The sequence below is a fragment of the Brassica napus genome, chromosome C9 (assembly GCF_020379485.1).
Source record: "Brassica napus cultivar Da-Ae chromosome C9, Da-Ae, whole genome shotgun sequence".
Lineage (NCBI taxonomy): Eukaryota > Viridiplantae > Streptophyta > Magnoliopsida > Brassicales > Brassicaceae > Brassica > Brassica napus.
Window position 1 is genome coordinate 63,517,412 of NC_063452.1, and position 17,988 is coordinate 63,535,399.

Genomic DNA, 17,988 nt, shown 5'->3' on the forward strand with positions numbered 1-17,988 from the left:
ACGTGAAACACGCCGAGTCCATTATGACAATGCAATATGACACTGGTTGTAAAGTAGAACCATGGCGAAGATCATGAAGAATAAGTATGCCACCCCATAAGGTTCTTATTAAGATTATCCATGTATGTGCTAAATTGTAGGCATAATCCATGCATATCCTTATGAATTAGGGATAAGATTAACTAAGTATTTTAATTATACTAAAATGTTCTAGACATGTGACTCGTTTTGATTAAAAGAAAATAAGATTCAACCCTTCCTCACTTCAACAAACACTGTAGTTGTTCTTGCCGGTACAGTGAAGCCGCCGGAAAAAGCGTCATACACTGATTTTCTTACTATTTCATCTCCCGACTTCACCTGTAAATTGAATTATCATTTAAAATGCTTAAACTTATCTAATACACGATTGAATTAACCAAAAGGAGAAAGCTTATAATGTTGTCATATTTTGTAAAATGTGTAAATTTACCTGTACTGGATGTAATTCGAGATTCCTGTCTTTCAGAGCGGGACTGAGAAATGAGAACTCAGACGGGCGAGCATTAAAGATAACCACAAGGAATGAGTAGCTGTTATAGGAGTAAAAATACCATTACAAAACAATATATATATATATACATGAAGCTTTGAAAGATGCATGGATCATGTTGTTGGTTTTTTATACTTACACTGGATCGATCTGAGATACACTTGCCATGCCTTTGTGACCATCCTCAATGCTCATGATGATGGCGCCGGGGACTGATGAGGGGCCTGTGTTATGAAATCGCACTCGTTCCTAGAAAAAAAAACAAAGGTCATATCAGTCCACAAGTTTTTTGAGATCTCTTACTTTTGGTCTTTGTGACATGTTACCGCAATGCAAAAGATTAACACTAGACGAATATTTCCCTAAGAGAGCAGAGAATATAGTGAATAGAATAATGAACAATAGTCACTCTGACCTTGATAGCCTTTGCTGTGTCTAAACGGAAGAGAGGTGATGAGTATCTGATGCGTAACAAGTCTAAGAAACTGTTGAGCGTGGAAACTATGTGACTGCTCTGAGGCTTGAAGGATGGATCTTGCAACCTCAGTTTAATCCTGGAGACATATATTGCAGGAGCTGACTGGTTTCAGAAACATGAACTGGTTCTACGGTTCTATAAGTAATCCATACATTGAATGCAATTGAGTCGGTACTTACAGCGGCCAACTGTGTTCGTTTTTCCCTTTTGGAGGAAGCCCAACACCCCAGTTGTTGGACTTGTAGCTGAAGTCTAACCTATTGAACCAATCACCGGAGTTGTAAGAATCACGATCAAGTGACTTCGAGCGTAAAATCTCGTCCCCAGCATGGAAGAATGGTATACCCTTCACATTCAGAGTACAACATATTAAATTTGAAGTTTTAAGATAATGAGCCAAAAAAGAAACCAATTCGTGTAATAGATTCCCTACAGCCCTATTATCCAGTCCCTTATTCTACAAAGTTGAGAGATAGTAGAGATTAGAGAACCTGCGAGAGGGCGATCATACTTGATGCCAAATGATTTATTCTACACCTTTCATCAACTGATATTTCCATCGGTGTCTGCATGAAAACGTTGGACAAAGCAGAAATAAGTCTACAGATAAACTCAAGTAGGAATGCAGAGTGAACTAAGAGCATTTCAGATTTGCGTTTTAATCAAGCAAAAGTATACATTGAACTAGAGATTTAGAAGGTGGACATCTGCCTAAAAATTTAGAAAACATATTTAAATATCACCTTCAAACTGATAATGTCAAAGAGGGTTTCATTGTCATGAGCTGAGACGTAGTTAATCTGAAACCACAGGGAAATGTTGATATGAGCGTCAGACATTTATCACTACTTGATTCACTCAAAAGATGCAAGTGATAGAAATAACGTTTCATACCGTTTCTGTAGGCTGTGAAGCATATGCAACAGGTGTGGCATCATGCATTAAAATCTCTGATCCCTTCACCTAAGGAACGACAACAACATAACATAAACGGGGAGACAAAGTCTTTGTGAATGGTTAAATAATTAAGTGGGTCAAATTACACACCTCTTTTCCTTCATGATTAGTTAGCACATAATCCTTCAAATTTGCAGCCATCCCAATCTAATCCACGATGGAAGTAAAAGAAATATATTATTAAAAGACTTTCTACAACTTTGTTACAATATAACCACACAAAGTCACATTACAACTTGTAAGACAAGAATTTAGTAAGTAATGATAAAGAACGGGGACCAGTTGTGAAGCGAATTAGAGAGTAAAAATTTGGGTTTGCAATCTTTAAGCTTTGAACACAGAAATAAGATTACCGTATTGCATATGATATAACGGCAATCAGTTACCTGGATGTGATCTTTGGCAGTAGAAAGCATCAGCTGCTGGGTAGCTTCTGAACCATGGTCATGACCGTTAGGCTGTCCCAAGAAGGAAAAGTAAGAGACGCGAAGAAGAGCTACATTCTCTAAGCATACTTTTCTACTCCAAATAATAAGTTACCCACTAACAAAAAAGGGATACACGATATTTGATGGTATGGGAATTTCAATGGTTCAACACCCAAATTTGAAACGCTTACATGGGCAATATAACACGTGATGTGATGTTTATACAATTAAAAAAAACTTACAACATGTATTGTTGGTATGGAAAAATGTGTATGTGATTTTGTTGTCTAGTACCATATTATTCAATTTAAACTTTGGTTGGAGCTAAAACAATTCAGTGATACAATATCTTGATGGCTAACTGTACAGATAAAATCGAAAATACCTGTAACAATAAACCTGTAATGAATCCTTGTTGAAGAGGATGACCAAATGGAGAGCCACCAAGAGTTGCATCTCGTATACGGTCATTAAAACTGAATAGGGACATAAAGTTCCAGGTGAAACAAATGGAAACAGGAAGATGTCAAGATGTTAAACCATCATGGGTTGAAAAATCTTTCTTTCTATCGTATTGAGGCAAATAACTTCGCACCTTCCAATTCCTGTCCCGGTTAAGTTGAACTGTGAAGCATTAACTCCTCGTCCATTGTTAGCAACTTCCCCAAAGTTCCATCCTTCACCATATCTGGTAAGGATAGCAGAAAAAAAATATGTGGGCCAAAATACTTCATAATAAGAAACAAAAAAAGAAATATGTAACTAATGTCGGAAAAACTTGCACGTGAGTCCAGTAATGAGCCAAGACTTACATATAAATTCTTGAACCATCAACTCCATCTGTTTCCTTTCTCAAGTTGCCAATTGCAGATTTTGCTTTTACCTTAGGAACATGGATATTACAACTCACATTAAAACTATTGTTATATCACAACAGAACCTATTGAACCCATAACTGAAAAGGACACTAAAGGATAACCCTTAGAGAAGTAGGAAAGCGGCTTACCATTGTATCTTTCATTATATGACCCATGAGATCAAAACGGAATCCATCAACCTGACAGGATCGGCCATACAAGGACAAGAAAGCTTACGTGACAGTGCAGAATACAATAAACCTTGTCATGATCAGTAGATCAAAGGTCCAAAGATACATGAAGAATGGTAATAGTTATTTTCTACAGGAAAGAGAAGAAAGTAGCACGACCGAAAAGTAGTCAATATAGCTGGCAAGCATGTACCTTATAATTGACAACCCAGTTTAACAGATCATCCCGTATCAGACGATCAACCATATAATGCTCGCTGGCAGTGTTGTTTACGCATGTACTGTTTTCAATAAACCCGTCATTGTTCCTTCTCAAATAGTAACCTGGAACTATCTAAGTAAATACACTTTGTCATGGAAGATCGAGAACTCACACACTAAACAGTTAGTTATCAAACTGAAATCAATAATATATCGGTGCTCACCTTATCAAGAACAGAGTCTTTGTTGTGTGGCCCATTTGCATGCAAGTGGTTGTAAACAACGTCTAAGACGACATTAAGACCGATACGATTAAGAGCCTGCCAAAAGAAGCTACATATTGAGCCAAGTCATAGTAGCATGAAATCATTGACACCTTGTATGAATCACTACTAAATCACCAGGACATTAATATCATTTTGTCCACATTTCAACATCCAAACATGGAAAAATGCAAACCTGAACCATTTTTCTAAATTCAATTATACGACATGGACCAGTCGGATCACTAGCGTAGCTTCCTTTTGGGACTCCCCAGAGCACAGGATTATACCTTCAAAAAACAGGAAGCTTGTGATGAAGGTTATTGCTTCATAATGAATGGAGTAACTTGCGTATAACAAACTACCCCCAGTTAAAGCCATCATCATTCTGGATTTCTGTAACACGAGCTTGTGCCTCGGCTGAATCAGGTGGTAATCCTTCCAGCAAACTGGTGTCTGCAAACAAAAAAGTCATCATAATGTGTACAATAAAATTCCAGATACAGAAAACATAAACAGGATAGACGACTTTGTTAGTTTGACGTATATGCCCTTCCAACTATTGAGCTCTAAGTTCACTGCAATGAATAAGGCCTCCTCAATTTAAGGAGAAAGTTGCATCTCAAGCCTGACTCGCGAGCAATCTATTAAGTAAGCACTTGAGACATCAAAGATATCCCTACCTATATACTTCCAGTTCTCCTTCTCATCATCAACATCACCAAATTGATATGTGGGAAGAAGATGTAGATGGGTAAGACCTGCATCCGCTAACTTTTGAAGATGTTTCACACCTGCAGAATCCTGTCAATAGATCTAACGAGATATGATACAAAACACGATGTTAAAAGTATAACTAAAATTTGGGATCACCAGTAAAACATGTGAATTTACACAGAATATAGCAACTGAGATGATAAAGTTATGCACATATTTTCACCTTTAAAGTAAAGGCCAGATATCCACCACGATGTTCAGGTTCGACAGTCTCATCACTGACACTGAAATAGTAGGTAAGAGTTAGACAAACATGAAGAAACAGGAAACCTGCAATGGGAAGTAAGATGACTTCACATTTTCCATAATGTAATTCAAAGATAAAGAGTAAACAATTGTAATGCACAAAAATATCCTTCTCGTTTTGTCTATTCAAGTTGTTATTGTTTCTTGGCTGCGGGTGGAAAAGATAACGCGAAAGAGCTATTTCTGTAGCCAGAATTACTTGCTAAGTTTTGCCTCATAGTAAAAATTCAATACTCACAAGCAAATTTATCATCTAGGCATAAATCTGGAAAATAGAGTCTAATTACCTGAAATCCCTCACATGCAGCTCATAAATACTTATATCTGAGTAGGATCTTAGGTCTGGCTTCTTATCTGCCAATTTCTCCCATCCTTCAGGTTTTAGATCATCAGAGTCAAGATTGAGCAGATAAGTTTTGCTCGCATCAGCTGAAAGCCTGCTTGAGTACATACAAATCACACATGACTCATACGGAGAAAAAAATTTTTGTATGAAGAGCTAAATGGATAATACCATACCCCCGTGCATAAGGATCATTTGCATAGCAAGTTTCCACTTTCAAGGTGCTTGGATGATAGACTGATACTTTATACACATAATAGCATCCTTCCCAACTACTAGGACCGTTAGTGCTCCACACACCATTAACCTCTTCGAGTGGGCAGATTTCCATCGGACTCTTGTCAAGTGGGTTTTTGTAGATGCACACAGTAACCTCCTACTTAAATGCACAAATCAGGACCGTAGTAGTAAATAAAAATAACCTTTTCCAATATGAACATCATACTTGAGCAGTGGGAGCCCAGAGGTGAAGAGAGACGCCTCCTCCTGGTGTGAAATTTGCACCTAGGGGACCGTCATATGAGAACAGTTCATCGAGGACGCCAGGCAATTGCAACCCAGTTCCCTCTATAAGCCGTCCTTCCGCTGCAGAAAATTAAACAACCATTAGTGATACCTCAATCTCCACAGTTTCTAAGTGATGCCAATGAGGTAACCTAAGCAAGCAAAGGGAAACAACTCTCACCATCAAAGCAGACAATAGCTAACTGGCTTTTGACAAGATCCCTGACATCCAAATCCGAAGGAACTTTAAACGGTTTGTAATTCCCAATATGTGGAAACTTCTCAACCACCTGAAATCAATACTTCCACTTTGAATTTGTTTATTATTAAAAAACAAAGCAGAGAATGTACAACTGACATTGGTACGAAGTGATCCGGATTCAGCTTCAAGCTTGACTCTAAAATCAAAACCTGAAAACGAATGTGAACTTTATTAAAATTAATAAAAGCCTTCACAGAGACTGTGGTAACAAAACTAGAGAGATAAAAGGTTAAAGCACCATCGATTCCATCTTCGCTGAATGACAAACCAGCAACTCTGCTCGCATACAAGTAACACGATCCTTCGCCAACATCCACATTCCAAGCGATTACGCCTTCCGTAACCCAATACGCTCTTGAATAGAGCAAACTATCGAGAAACTGATCACAGTTCCAACAAAAAATCAGCAACATGATCGGTCAATCAGAACACGATTCCCACGAGATCTTAACAATCCAGACCTGAGAATTCGGAGTGGATACTTCGAATTGCATAGGAGATGCAGCGGAGGAGGACGAAGCGCATAGGCAGCGAATCGAGTCGCTGCGATGAGTTGTCGAAGGGAATCCGAGCTGGAAGCTGGAGATCGACGATGAAGGCCGTCGAAACCGAGATCGGAGAGGAAAAGCTGCGGCGAAGATGCGAGGAAGCGCGACGGAGGTGGAATCGAGAAGATGAACGGAAGTGGTCAGTGTTAGTAGTGTCAGTGCCATTCTTCTTCCTCCTTCCTCCCTTGATTTATAAAATATCTATATTTTTCGACTTTTGGTCCATCGATAGTTATTTATAAAATATCTGTATATTTTATTTTTGGTCCCTAATTTATCTTAGATATTAATAAAACTATCCATTCTTTTCGATCGACTCTATGTAATTTAAATTATATTAACTTTTAATTGTTTTTGGAGCATCATTGTCACGTTTTTTATTTTTTGGTCAAAAACGTCATATATAACATTGTTTAGTTGATCGTTTCAATGGACAAAAAGAAGTACGAATAAAGTAGCAGATAGTCTAGCAAAAACGGCTTGATGATGGTGTTGATTTTATATTTCATTTTTATGTATCGCAGTATTTGCATGAATAATTGTTTTCAATTGTTTATTTCGTAACAAACACATGTAAGATCATAATATAATAATATAATAATATTTTTATAATAATTAATACCATAATAATATACTATAGCAATCAATATCTCATACGATACAAATATTATAGATATCAACTCAAAATATAGAATTCTAGTTTTTGAGGGGGGGGAGAGGACCATTCCACTCATATCTCTTCAGAAGAGGGCTTCCAACCGTAGAAAAGTAGATACCATCTTCTCTAGCAATCCATGTACACGTAGCATCAAGACCTTTGCCCCTGCTCCACCTAGCGTTCAACGCCTCAAAATATTGGCTATGTTTGAAATTAGGACCTTGTTCCATTGAACACATGTACCCTCTCCAAATATATCCAGGAGGTTGTCGTGGGAAAGTATATCCTTCACCGATTTTCAACTTCAACATCCATGACCCTACGTCGTTGCTACAAATAATCTTGAGGAGCTTGTTGTGTTCCAACTGGTTTCTTAATGTGAGAGTGCTTTCTCCTAAGCCGATGCATAGGCCCAAAAGAACCAGTACTATCAAAAGATTGTTCATTTGTTTAGTCTGTTATATTTCGGAGACACACTTAAACTTTTTGGATATATTTTTTGTATGTTTCTACACTACATATGTTGTGTATTTATATTTGACTTGTTACATGAAATATGAGTTTTACTTTTACACTATTATTCTTTTCCAAAAAAGGAATGATTTCTAATTAATTAAAAAGGAAAGGGTATCTCTATAATAGGAGAAGATCTGATAGCAATCTTTTATTTCAGGGAAAAAAATATTGTTTTAAACAGAATTTGGAATTTCAGAATTTGTGAAAAGAAAAGTGAGAAGATGAACGGAAGTGGTCAGTGTAGTGTCAGTGCCATCTTCTACTTCTTCCTCCTCCTATTGACACGTCTCCTTGAACGTTGATTTATAAAATATCTAAATATTTGGCTCTTGATCTATGGACCATTGATTTATAAAATATAAGTATATCTAGATTTTGGTCTATGATTTATTTAGATATTAATATAACTACTCATTCTATTCAATCGACCCTACCTGTAAGTTTTATTAATTTTAATTTATATTACTTATAATTTGTTTTAGACCATCATTACAACGTCTTATATAATATTATTTTGTTAATCGATTAGATCTCTATAATAAGGTTCCAATTGATGACCGCATTTTAGAAAAAGATATATATTTTATCCCTCTAATTTTATATCAATTATGTTAAACTTTTTATCAATTTTATTATATAAGCTCAACTCAATTCTTCTCATTCTGATTTTAGAGGAATTAATGAAAAACAATTTCTTTCTAAATTTTGATGAGGAAATAAAAAATATTTTAAAATAATCCATAGTTAATATTATTTTATATTTATTCAATTCTTCAGATAAAAAAATTGTAAATTAATTTTAACGACGATGAAGGCCGTCGAAACCGAGATCGGAGAGGAAAAGCTGCGGCGAAGATCCGAAGACACGAGATGCAGGTGGAATCGAGAAGATGAACGGAAGTGGTCAGTGTTAGTAGTGTCAGTGCCATTCTTCTTTTCCTTCTTCCTCTATTGATGGATAGTTCCCACGTCTTCTTGGGCCGTTGATTTATTAAATATCTATCTTTTTTTGGGTTTTGGTCTATGGACCGTTGATTTATAAAATATCTGTATATTTTACGTTTGGTCTCTGGCTTATCTTAGATATTAATAAAACTACCCATTATGTTCAATCGACCTTATGTAATTTAAATTATATTAACTTTTAATTGTTTTTGGAGCATCATCATCACGTTTTTTATTTTTTGGTCAAAAACGTCATATATAACAATGTTTAGTTGATCGTTTCAATGGGCAAAAAGAAGTGCGAATAAAGTAGCAGATAGTCTAGCAAAAGCGGCTTGATGATGGTGTTGATTTTATATTTCATTTTTATGTATCGCAGTATTTGCATGAATAATTGTTTTCAATTGCTTATTTCGTAACAAACACATGTAAGGTCATAATATAATAATATAATAATATTTTTATAATAGTTAATACCATAATAATATACTATAGCAATCAATATCTCATACGATACAAATAATATAGATATCAACTCAAAATATAGAATTCTAGTTTTTGAGTAGGTGAGGACGCACGACGGAGGTGAAATCGAGAAGATGAACGGAAGTGGTCAGTGTTAGTAGTGTCAGTGCCATTCTTCTTCCTCTTTCCTCTGTTGATGGATAGTTTCTACGTCTTCTTGGGCCGTTTTTTGGTCCACGGATCGTTAATTTATAAAATATCTGTATATTTTGTTTTTGGTCCCTGGTTTATCTTAGATATTAATAAAACTATCTATTATTTTCGATCAAATCTATGTAATTTAAATTATATTAACTTTTAATTGTTTTTGGAGCATCATCATCACGTTTTTTATTTTTTTGGTCAAAAACGTCATATATAACATCGTTTAGTTGATCGTTTCAATGGACAAAAAGAAGTACGAATAAAGTAGCAGATAGTCTAGCAAAAGCGGTTTGATGATGGTGTTGATTTTATATTTCATTTTTATGTATCGTAGTATTTGCATGAATAATTGTTTTCAATTGCTTATTTCGTAACAAACACATGTAAGGTCATAATATAATAATATTTTTATAATAATTAATACCATAATAATATACTATAGCAATCAATATCTCATACGATACAAATAATATAAATATCAACTGAAAATATAAAATTCTAGTTTTCGAGTAGGTGAGAACCATCCCACTTATTATATAAGCTCTACTCAATTCTTCTCATTCTGATTTTAGAGGAATTAATGAAAAACAATTTCTTTCTAAATTTTGATGAGGAAATAAAATATATTTTAAATTAATCCATAGTTAATATTATTTTATATTTATTCAATTCTTCAGATAAAAAAATTGTAAATTAATTTTAACGACGATGAAGGCCGTCGAAACCGAGATCGGAGAGGAAAAGCTGCGGCGAAGATCCGAAGACACGAGATGCAGGTGGAATCGAGAAGATGAACGGAAGTGGTCAGTGTTAGTAGTGTCAGTGCCATTCTTCTTTTCCTTCTTCCTCTATTGATGGATAGTTCCCACGTCTTCTTGGGCCGTTAATTTATAAAATATCTGTATATTTTATTTTTGGTCCCTGGTTTATCTTAGATATTAATAAAACTATCCATTCTTTTCGATCGACTCTATGTAATTTAAATTATATTAACTTTTAATTGTTTTTGGAGCATCATCATCACGTTTTTTATTTTTTGGTCAAAAACGTCATATATAACAATGTTTAGTTGATCGTTTCAATGGGCAAAAAGAAGTGCGAATAAAGTAGCAGATAGTCTAGCAAAAGCGGCTTGATGATGGTGTTGATTTTATATTTCATTTTTATGTATCGCACTATTTGCATGAATAATTGTTTTCAATTGCTTATTTCGTAACAAACACATGTAAGGTCATAATATAATAATATTTTTATAATAATTAATACCATAATAATATACTATAGCAATCAATATCTCATACGATACAAATAATATATATATCAACTCAAAATATAGAATTCTAGTTTTTGAGTAGTTGAGGACGCACGACGGAGGTGGAATCGAGAAGATGAACGGAAGTGGTCAGTGCCATTTTTCTTCCTCCTTCCTCCCTTGATGGATAGTTCCCACGTCTTCTTGAGCCGTTTTTTGGTCTACGGATCGTTAATTTATAAAATATCTGTATATTTTATTTTTGGTCCCTGGTTTATCTTAGATATTAATAAAACTATCCATTCTTTTCAATCGACTCTATGTAATTTAAATTATATTAACTTTTAATTGTTTTTGGAGCATCATCATCACGTTTTTTTTTTTGGTCAAAAACGTCATATATAACAGCGTTTAGTTGATCGTTTCAATGGACAAAAAGAAGTACGAATAAAGTAGCAGATAGTCTAGCAAAAGCGGTTTGATGATGGTGTTGATTTTATATTTCATTTTTATGTATCGCAGTATTTGCATGAATAATTGTTTTCAATTGCTTATTTCGTAACAAACACATGTAGGGTCTTAATATAATAATATAATAATATTTTTATAATAATTAATACCATAATAATATACTATAGCAATCAATATCTCATACGATACAAATAATATAGATATCAACTCAAAATATAAAATTCTAGTTTTTGAGTAGGTGAGAACCATCCCACTTATCTGTCTTCAGAAGAGGATGTCCACCAATATAACTGTAGATACCATCTTCTCTAGCAATCCACTTACTCGTAACCTCAAGTCCTGTGCTCTCGTCCAACACCATAACATATTGGCGATATTTGAAATTAGGACCTTGGTACATTGTACATGAGTATTTTTCCTCGTACACCGGGTCCGAAGAGTCGAGAGAAACATTAAAATTATAATCTTCGCCGATTTTCAACTTCTGATACCCTTCGTAGTTGTCACAAAGAATCCCGAGGAGCTTGTTGTGTTTCAACTGGTTGCTTATAGTGACGGTGCTTTCTCCTAAGCCGATACATAGGCCCAGAAGAACCAGTACTATCAAGAGATTGTTCATTTGTTTAGTCTGCTATATTTCGGAGACAGATTTAAACTTTTTGGACATATATTTTTTGTATGTTTCTACACTACATGTGTTGTGTATTTATATTTGACATGTTACATGAAATATATGTTTTACTTTTACACTATTACCTTTTCCGAAAAAAAGTAATGATTTCTAATTAGTTAAAAGGAAAGGGTATCTCTATAGTAAGAGAAGATCTGATAGCAATCTTTGCTTTAAGGGAAAAAAAATATTGTTTTGAACAGAATTTGGATTTCCAGAACTTGTAAAAAAAATTAGAAGAACGGAAGTGGTCAGTGTTAGTGTTAGTGTAAGTGACATTCTTCTTCTTCCTCCTTCTCCTATTGACACGTTTTCTTGGACTGTTAATTTATGAAATATCTAAATATTTGGTTCTTGGTCTATGGACCGTAGATTTATAAAATATTTGGATTTTGGTCCTTGATTTATCTTAGATATTATAACTACTCATTCTATTCAATCGACTCGTAATGTAAAGGTTTTATAAAATTTAATTTATATTAACTTATAATTTGTTTTAAATCATCATTACAACGTCTTATATAACAATATTTAGTTAATCGTTTAGATCTCTATAATAAGGTTCCAACTAGATTTTAACTCCCACTGATATTTTTTTCATTTTATAAAAGTAGTTGATATTATTACATTAAATATACAATTTTAGTTTTGGTATTATATATTTTATAATTCTATAATATTATTGTTTATATTTTTTATTCGACATTATTAATATATAGTTATTTCTTTAATACATTTTACTTTATTTTTATTTTTATTATTTACTAATTTATTTTTGAGATGTACGATAAAATAACAATATAAACTAATCAGATATTTTACAAATTTTAACCTATTTTAATAATGAGTGACAATTTTAAATGAAAATATATAAATTTGTTAATTTACCTATTTAATCTAATTTCCCGTATTTAATTCATTTAGCACAGCTATTTTTATATGATACAAAATATAATAATAGAGATTATAAAATAGTATAGAATTCTTATTTTCTTGTTTATAATTAAACTTTAGTTAACATTGATTTATAATAATATTATATTGGTAATTACAAATTTATTTATGTGATATTTTATAAGAAAATATATTTAAATTTTAAAATTTGTTAGATTCTCTCTCAACAGATTTTATTTAACTAAAAAATAAAATTCAAATTTATATTTGGTTTCTTATTAATGTAAATAATCAAATATGTCATACTATTAACTAATTCTTTAAGTGGTTCTACGAAGACTTGTAAATAGTAGATAAAAATAAGATCCTAAATTAATAGATTAGATTGATGACCACATTTTAGAAAAAACATATTTTATCCCTCTAATTTTATATCAATTATGTTGGTTTTTTTTATTAATTTTATTATATATAACCTCTACGTAATTCTTCTCATTCTCATTTTTAGAGGAATTAATGAAAAAATGTTCTTTCTAAATTTTGACGAGGAACAAATAAAAAAATATTTTAAAATAATCAATCATTATTATTATTTTTATATTTATTCAATTCTTCAAATAGAAATTTGTACATTTATTTTTCATTCATTTGGTTTATCAAAGTGTCACCAATTGGAATCTTAGTTGTTTTCAATTGTTTGTTTCATAATAACACACATAAAGTCATAATGTAATATAATAGTTAATTTATCATAATAATCAAATGTAATATATTTTACAATAAGCAATACTTCATACGATTCAAAGATTAAATATATCAACCAAAGATACAAAACTCTAGTTTTTGAAGAGGTGAGGACCGTCCCACACATATCTCCTAAGAGGAGGGTTTCCATCTTGAGACAAGTAGATGTCATCTTCTCTAGCAATCCACTTACATGTAGCCTCAAGAGCTTTGATCCATGAAGCGTCATACGCCACAAACTCTTGGTGATGTTTGAAATTAGGACTTTGGTCCATTTTACCCGAATAATGGGTTGTTCCGAAAAATTTATCACCAAAAGTAAACTCATATTCTTCACCGATTTTCACAATTTTCTCCCCTTCGTTGTTGTTACATCGAACCTTGAGGAGTTTGTTGTGTTCCAACTGGTTCTTAACGTGACTTTGCTTTCTCCTAGCATATAGAACCCATTGCTTAAGCCGATGCATAGGCCTAAAAGAATCAGTACTTTCAATAGATTGTTCATTTGTTTTGTCTGCTATGTTTCCGGGACAGACAAAATATCTTTGAGATATGTATATTTTAATGTTTCTACACTACATATGTTGCATTGGTGCTTATATTTCAAAATTTGTTACATGAAATATGAGTTTTACTTTTACATTATTAGCTTTTACCAAGAAAACATGATTTTTTCTAATCAAAAAAGGAAAAGTATCCATAAGATATGATAGCAATCTTTGCTTTGGGTGAAAAATGGTGTGGCCTGTATCTAGATTTTCAGAACTTGTGAAAAGTTAAGAAATAAAAAATAATAATGACCGAGAGATTCCTAATCCTAATTAAGAGTTATGTTATTTGATCAGTTATATTTGTTTTCTGTTGGAATGTAGATATGAAATTTTCATAATATAAACAAAACAGAAACGCTTGAGAAGAAATAAGAAAATGTTTAGTAACATTTAGATTCACAGTGTCACTTGCAATTTAAAATTTTTAGATTTCTTTGGGCAATTGATGGACAACATTGAATACAAAGTTACTGGAGTCATATACTTAAGAGTATCTATAACTTTATCTCTAAAATAGAATGAAGTTGCATGGATAGTTCCCACGTTGATTTATAAAATATCTATATTTATTTGCTTCTGGTCTATGGACCGTTGATTTATAAAATATCTGTATATTTTGCTTTTGGTCACTGGTTTATCTTAGATACTAATAAAACTACCCATTATTTTCGATCGACCCTATATAATTTAAATTATATTAACTTCTAATTGTTTTTGGAGCATCATCATCATCACGTTTTTTTTATTTTTTGGTCAAAAACGTCATATATAACAGTGTTTAGTTGATCGTTTCAATGGACAAAAAAAAGTGCAAATAAAGTAGGAGATAGTCTAACAAAGCGGCTTCATGATGGTGTTGATTTCATATTTCATTTTTATGTATCGCAGTATTTGCATGTATTGTTACATGACGATCATATTCATTCTTCAAGCTAAAATCAATAAAGTAGATGTTATAAAAAAAATAACAGCGTTTAGTTGATTGTTTAGACCTCTGTAATTAATTGTTTTCAATTGCTTATTTCGTAATAAACACACGTAAAGTCATAAGAGCAGCATTAACGGCGCCTCTAAAGGCTGCCTCTTCAAAAAAAAAAAATTTAAAATCATGCGGATCCCACAATTATTTAAAACTTGTCTACTCTACCTCTTCCGCAAGATGTGAGTTTCTGAGGGTTTTGCCACTTTTCGCGGGTCCCACTAGTACGTGGTGGCCCACGATTGGTTTATTTTTAATTTTTTTTAAATCGGACAAAACAAAAAATAATAATAAAAAAAAATTTAGAACTCATGCTCCTCTCCCTTGCCTTAATGCTGCTCTAATGTAATAATATAATAATATTTTTATAATAATTAATGTGTCATAATAACATATTATAATAATCAATTTCTCATACGATACAAAGATTAGAGATATCAACCCAAGATATATAATTCTAGGTTTTGAGGAGGTGAGGACCATCCCACTCATATCTCCTCAGAGGAGGGTTTCCATCTTGAGAAAAGTAGATACCATCTTCTCTAGCAATCCACTTACATGTAGCCTCAAGAGCTTTGCTCCACGAAGCGTCATACGCCACAAACTCTTGGTGATGTTTGAAATTAGGACCTTGGTCCATTTTACACGAGTAACGGGTCGTTTTGAAAATGCTATCACCAAAAGTGAACTCGTATTCTTTGCCAATTTTCACAAGCTGCTCCCCTTCGTCATTGTCACAAAGAACCTTGAGGAGTTTGCTGTGTTCCAACTGGTTGCTGAACGTGACTTTGCTTCCTCCTAGCATGTCAAAACCATTGCTTAAGCTGATACATAGGCCCAGAAGAGTCAGCACTATCAGGAGATTGTTCATTTGTTTAGTCTGCTATATTTCGGAGACCGACTAAAACTTTTTGGACATTTATTTTTTTGTATGTTTCTACACTACATGTGTTAGGTATTTATATTTGACTTGTTACATGAAATATGAGTTTTACTGTGACATTATTATTTTTTGCCAAAACAATGAATGATTTCTAATTAATTAAAAAGGAAAAATATCCACAAAATAATTCTTATCTTTTTAGGGTATCTCTATAATAGGAGAAGATCTGATAGCAATCTTTGCTTTGAGGGAAAAAATATTGTTTTGAACAGAATTTGGATTTCCAGAACTTGTGAAAAGGAAAAATCTTCTATGAAATAAGTGAAAATAACGACCGAGAGATCCTTTTGAATGAAATTTCAGTTTGAACCCACTTTAAGTTTTTTTTTGAATAAAATTTCAGTTTGAACAAAAAAAACAACCGAGAGATCCTTGACCAGTTAACCTTAACTAAAAGATGTTATTTGATCAAATTAATATGATTTTTTTTTTGCTTAAGCTTTGTGTAATATTAAATTAAAACCTACAAATCCAAACGCTTAAAAAAAAAGACTGTCAACATTTAGATTCATAGTATCAAGGTACAATCTAAATCCATTTGCTGGGATTTCTTGACTATCTTTATATATAGTTAGTTGTATGTAGTTCGGACATCATAAGTAGATAGACACGACAGTTTGGACATCTAGTAGCCGACTTGATTTGGCTTTATATCAGTCCACTTGTTTGGTCAGCATAACACCCAAGTGAGCTCAGCTCTCTCTATAATATTCTTAACTGATAAGAATGCAAAACAATAAGGCGGCAGAAGAGAAAGAATCTGAGAACAGGTCTTCTTAGCCGACTTCCACACACGTGTACCAAGTCAAACCAAACGTGCCCAAACTTAGATACTTTCATTTTATCTTCTGGTCCGCACACATAATATAGAGTTTCTATAATATAGCTAAAATTAATTAAATCAAAGAAGCTTAAGTAGTTATCGCCTCCACTCTATTCTTCACGCACACACTTTCGCACTTCTTCACACGCAACTTCCTCTCTTCTAACGTTACTGCTATATATATATACCCACACTTGCGTTTCTTCTTTCTTCAACTTAAACACTTCTTTATCAGACCGAAAAGAAAAAAATAGTGATAATAATGGCACTTGAAGCTCTTAGTTCGCCAAGATTAGCTTCTCCAGTTCCAACTCTGTTTCAAGATTATGCTGTTGGCTTCCATGGAAGCAAAGGCAAGCGATCTAAGAGGTCAAGATCCGAGTTCGACCGCAGTCTCACGGAGGATGAGTATATCGCTTTATGTCTCATGCTTCTTGCTCGTGACGGTAATCGAACCCGAGACCTGCCTTCTTGTTCTTCCTTGCCGCCTCTGCTTCCTACTCCTACTTCTACACATACCCACAAGTGCAGCGTCTGCGACAAGGCGTTTTCTTCTTACCAGGCTCTCGGCGGGCACAAGGCGAGTCACCGTAAAAAGTCATCGCAGACTCAGTCTAGCGGAGGAGATGAGAAATCCACCTCGTCGGCTATAACTATCGTGAGACACGGCGGAGGAAGTGTGAAACCGCACGTTTGCTCGATCTGCAACAAGTCGTTCGCGACAGGCCAAGCTCTCGGTGGCCACAAACGGTGCCACTACGAAGGCAAGAACGGCGGCGGTGGGAGCAGCAGCGTGTCTATCTCCGAAGGCGTGGGGTCCACAAGCCACGTCAGCAGCGGCAGCCATCATCACCACCACCACCACCACCGTGGGTTTGACCTCAACATCCCGCCGATACCGGCGTTCTGGACGGTCAACGGAGAAGAAGAGGTGATGAGCCCCATGCCGACCAAGAAACTGAGGCTCGAGTAGAACTTATAAAGGAGTTACAGATTCAGCTAGCAGTTACATGAATTTGTTATACTGTACATAATACCAATTTTTAGATTCCACTTCTTGTTCTTCTTCATTGAATCAGTATCCTTCTTGTAATATTTGTGTAGCTTTCTTGTCTTCTTTACCTAAATTTGTCAAGTACGTTTCAGTTTCTAAAGAACATAGATTACAACCGGTTCGTTGGACTAGTGTCGTGGGGGTGGTATGACTACAAGTCTCAGCTCATTTAACTGATCACATGCTAAGAGATTCGTTTGAGGTAGATAATGGGTACTAATTACGTAGTGTC

General features: G+C 34.0%; 4 protein-coding genes and 1 pseudogene across 5 annotated transcripts; 1 reads left to right on the plus strand and 4 right to left on the minus strand.

Annotated features, from left to right (window-relative positions):
* Positions 1 to 74: 74 nt before the first annotated feature.
* Positions 75 to 6,792, minus strand: LOC106372541 (pullulanase 1, chloroplastic). 2 transcript variants are annotated; one of them, XM_048767301.1, is made up of 27 exons: positions 6,501 to 6,792; positions 6,278 to 6,419; positions 6,136 to 6,188; positions 5,959 to 6,055; positions 5,719 to 5,858; positions 5,450 to 5,649; positions 5,218 to 5,367; positions 4,848 to 4,908; positions 4,591 to 4,711; positions 4,273 to 4,363; positions 4,104 to 4,197; positions 3,869 to 3,964; positions 3,637 to 3,777; positions 3,402 to 3,452; positions 3,208 to 3,278; positions 2,991 to 3,083; positions 2,781 to 2,871; positions 2,354 to 2,425; positions 2,058 to 2,114; positions 1,905 to 1,973; positions 1,754 to 1,810; positions 1,502 to 1,576; positions 1,190 to 1,356; positions 948 to 1,086; positions 672 to 781; positions 473 to 572; positions 75 to 360 (listed from the first exon to the last, which is right to left on the minus strand). In XM_048767301.1, exons 1-27 carry the CDS (start codon positions 6,750 to 6,752, stop codon positions 250 to 252), a joined length of 2,901 nt encoding a protein of 966 aa, XP_048623258.1. In that variant the 5' UTR covers positions 6,753 to 6,792; the 3' UTR covers positions 75 to 249. The 2 variants fall into 2 exon arrangements, with proteins under 2 accessions (XP_048623258.1, XP_013668224.2); XM_013812770.2 differs by having other exon boundaries at positions 5,959 to 6,067.
* Positions 6,793 to 11,321: 4,529 nt separating this feature from the next.
* Positions 11,322 to 11,717, minus strand: BNACNNG20590D (S-protein homolog 9). Its single transcript, XM_013810078.1, has one exon. The coding sequence runs from the start codon at positions 11,715 to 11,717 to the stop codon at positions 11,322 to 11,324; it is 396 nt and encodes a 131-aa protein (XP_013665532.1).
* A 1,385-nt stretch (positions 11,718 to 13,102) lies between these two features.
* Positions 13,103 to 13,943, minus strand: LOC106369991 (annotated as a pseudogene).
* A 1,373-nt stretch (positions 13,944 to 15,316) lies between these two features.
* On the minus strand, positions 15,317 to 16,600 carry LOC106370699 (S-protein homolog 9). The gene has a single exon (XM_013810696.3). It carries the CDS (start codon positions 15,805 to 15,807, stop codon positions 15,394 to 15,396), a length of 414 nt encoding a protein of 137 aa, XP_013666150.2. The 5' UTR covers positions 15,808 to 16,600; the 3' UTR covers positions 15,317 to 15,393.
* A 200-nt stretch (positions 16,601 to 16,800) lies between these two features.
* Positions 16,801 to 17,877, plus strand: LOC106372540 (zinc finger protein ZAT6-like). The gene has a single exon (XM_013812769.3). It carries the CDS (start codon positions 16,965 to 16,967, stop codon positions 17,673 to 17,675), a length of 711 nt encoding a protein of 236 aa, XP_013668223.1. The 5' UTR covers positions 16,801 to 16,964; the 3' UTR covers positions 17,676 to 17,877.
* Positions 17,878 to 17,988: the final 111 nt, after the last annotated feature.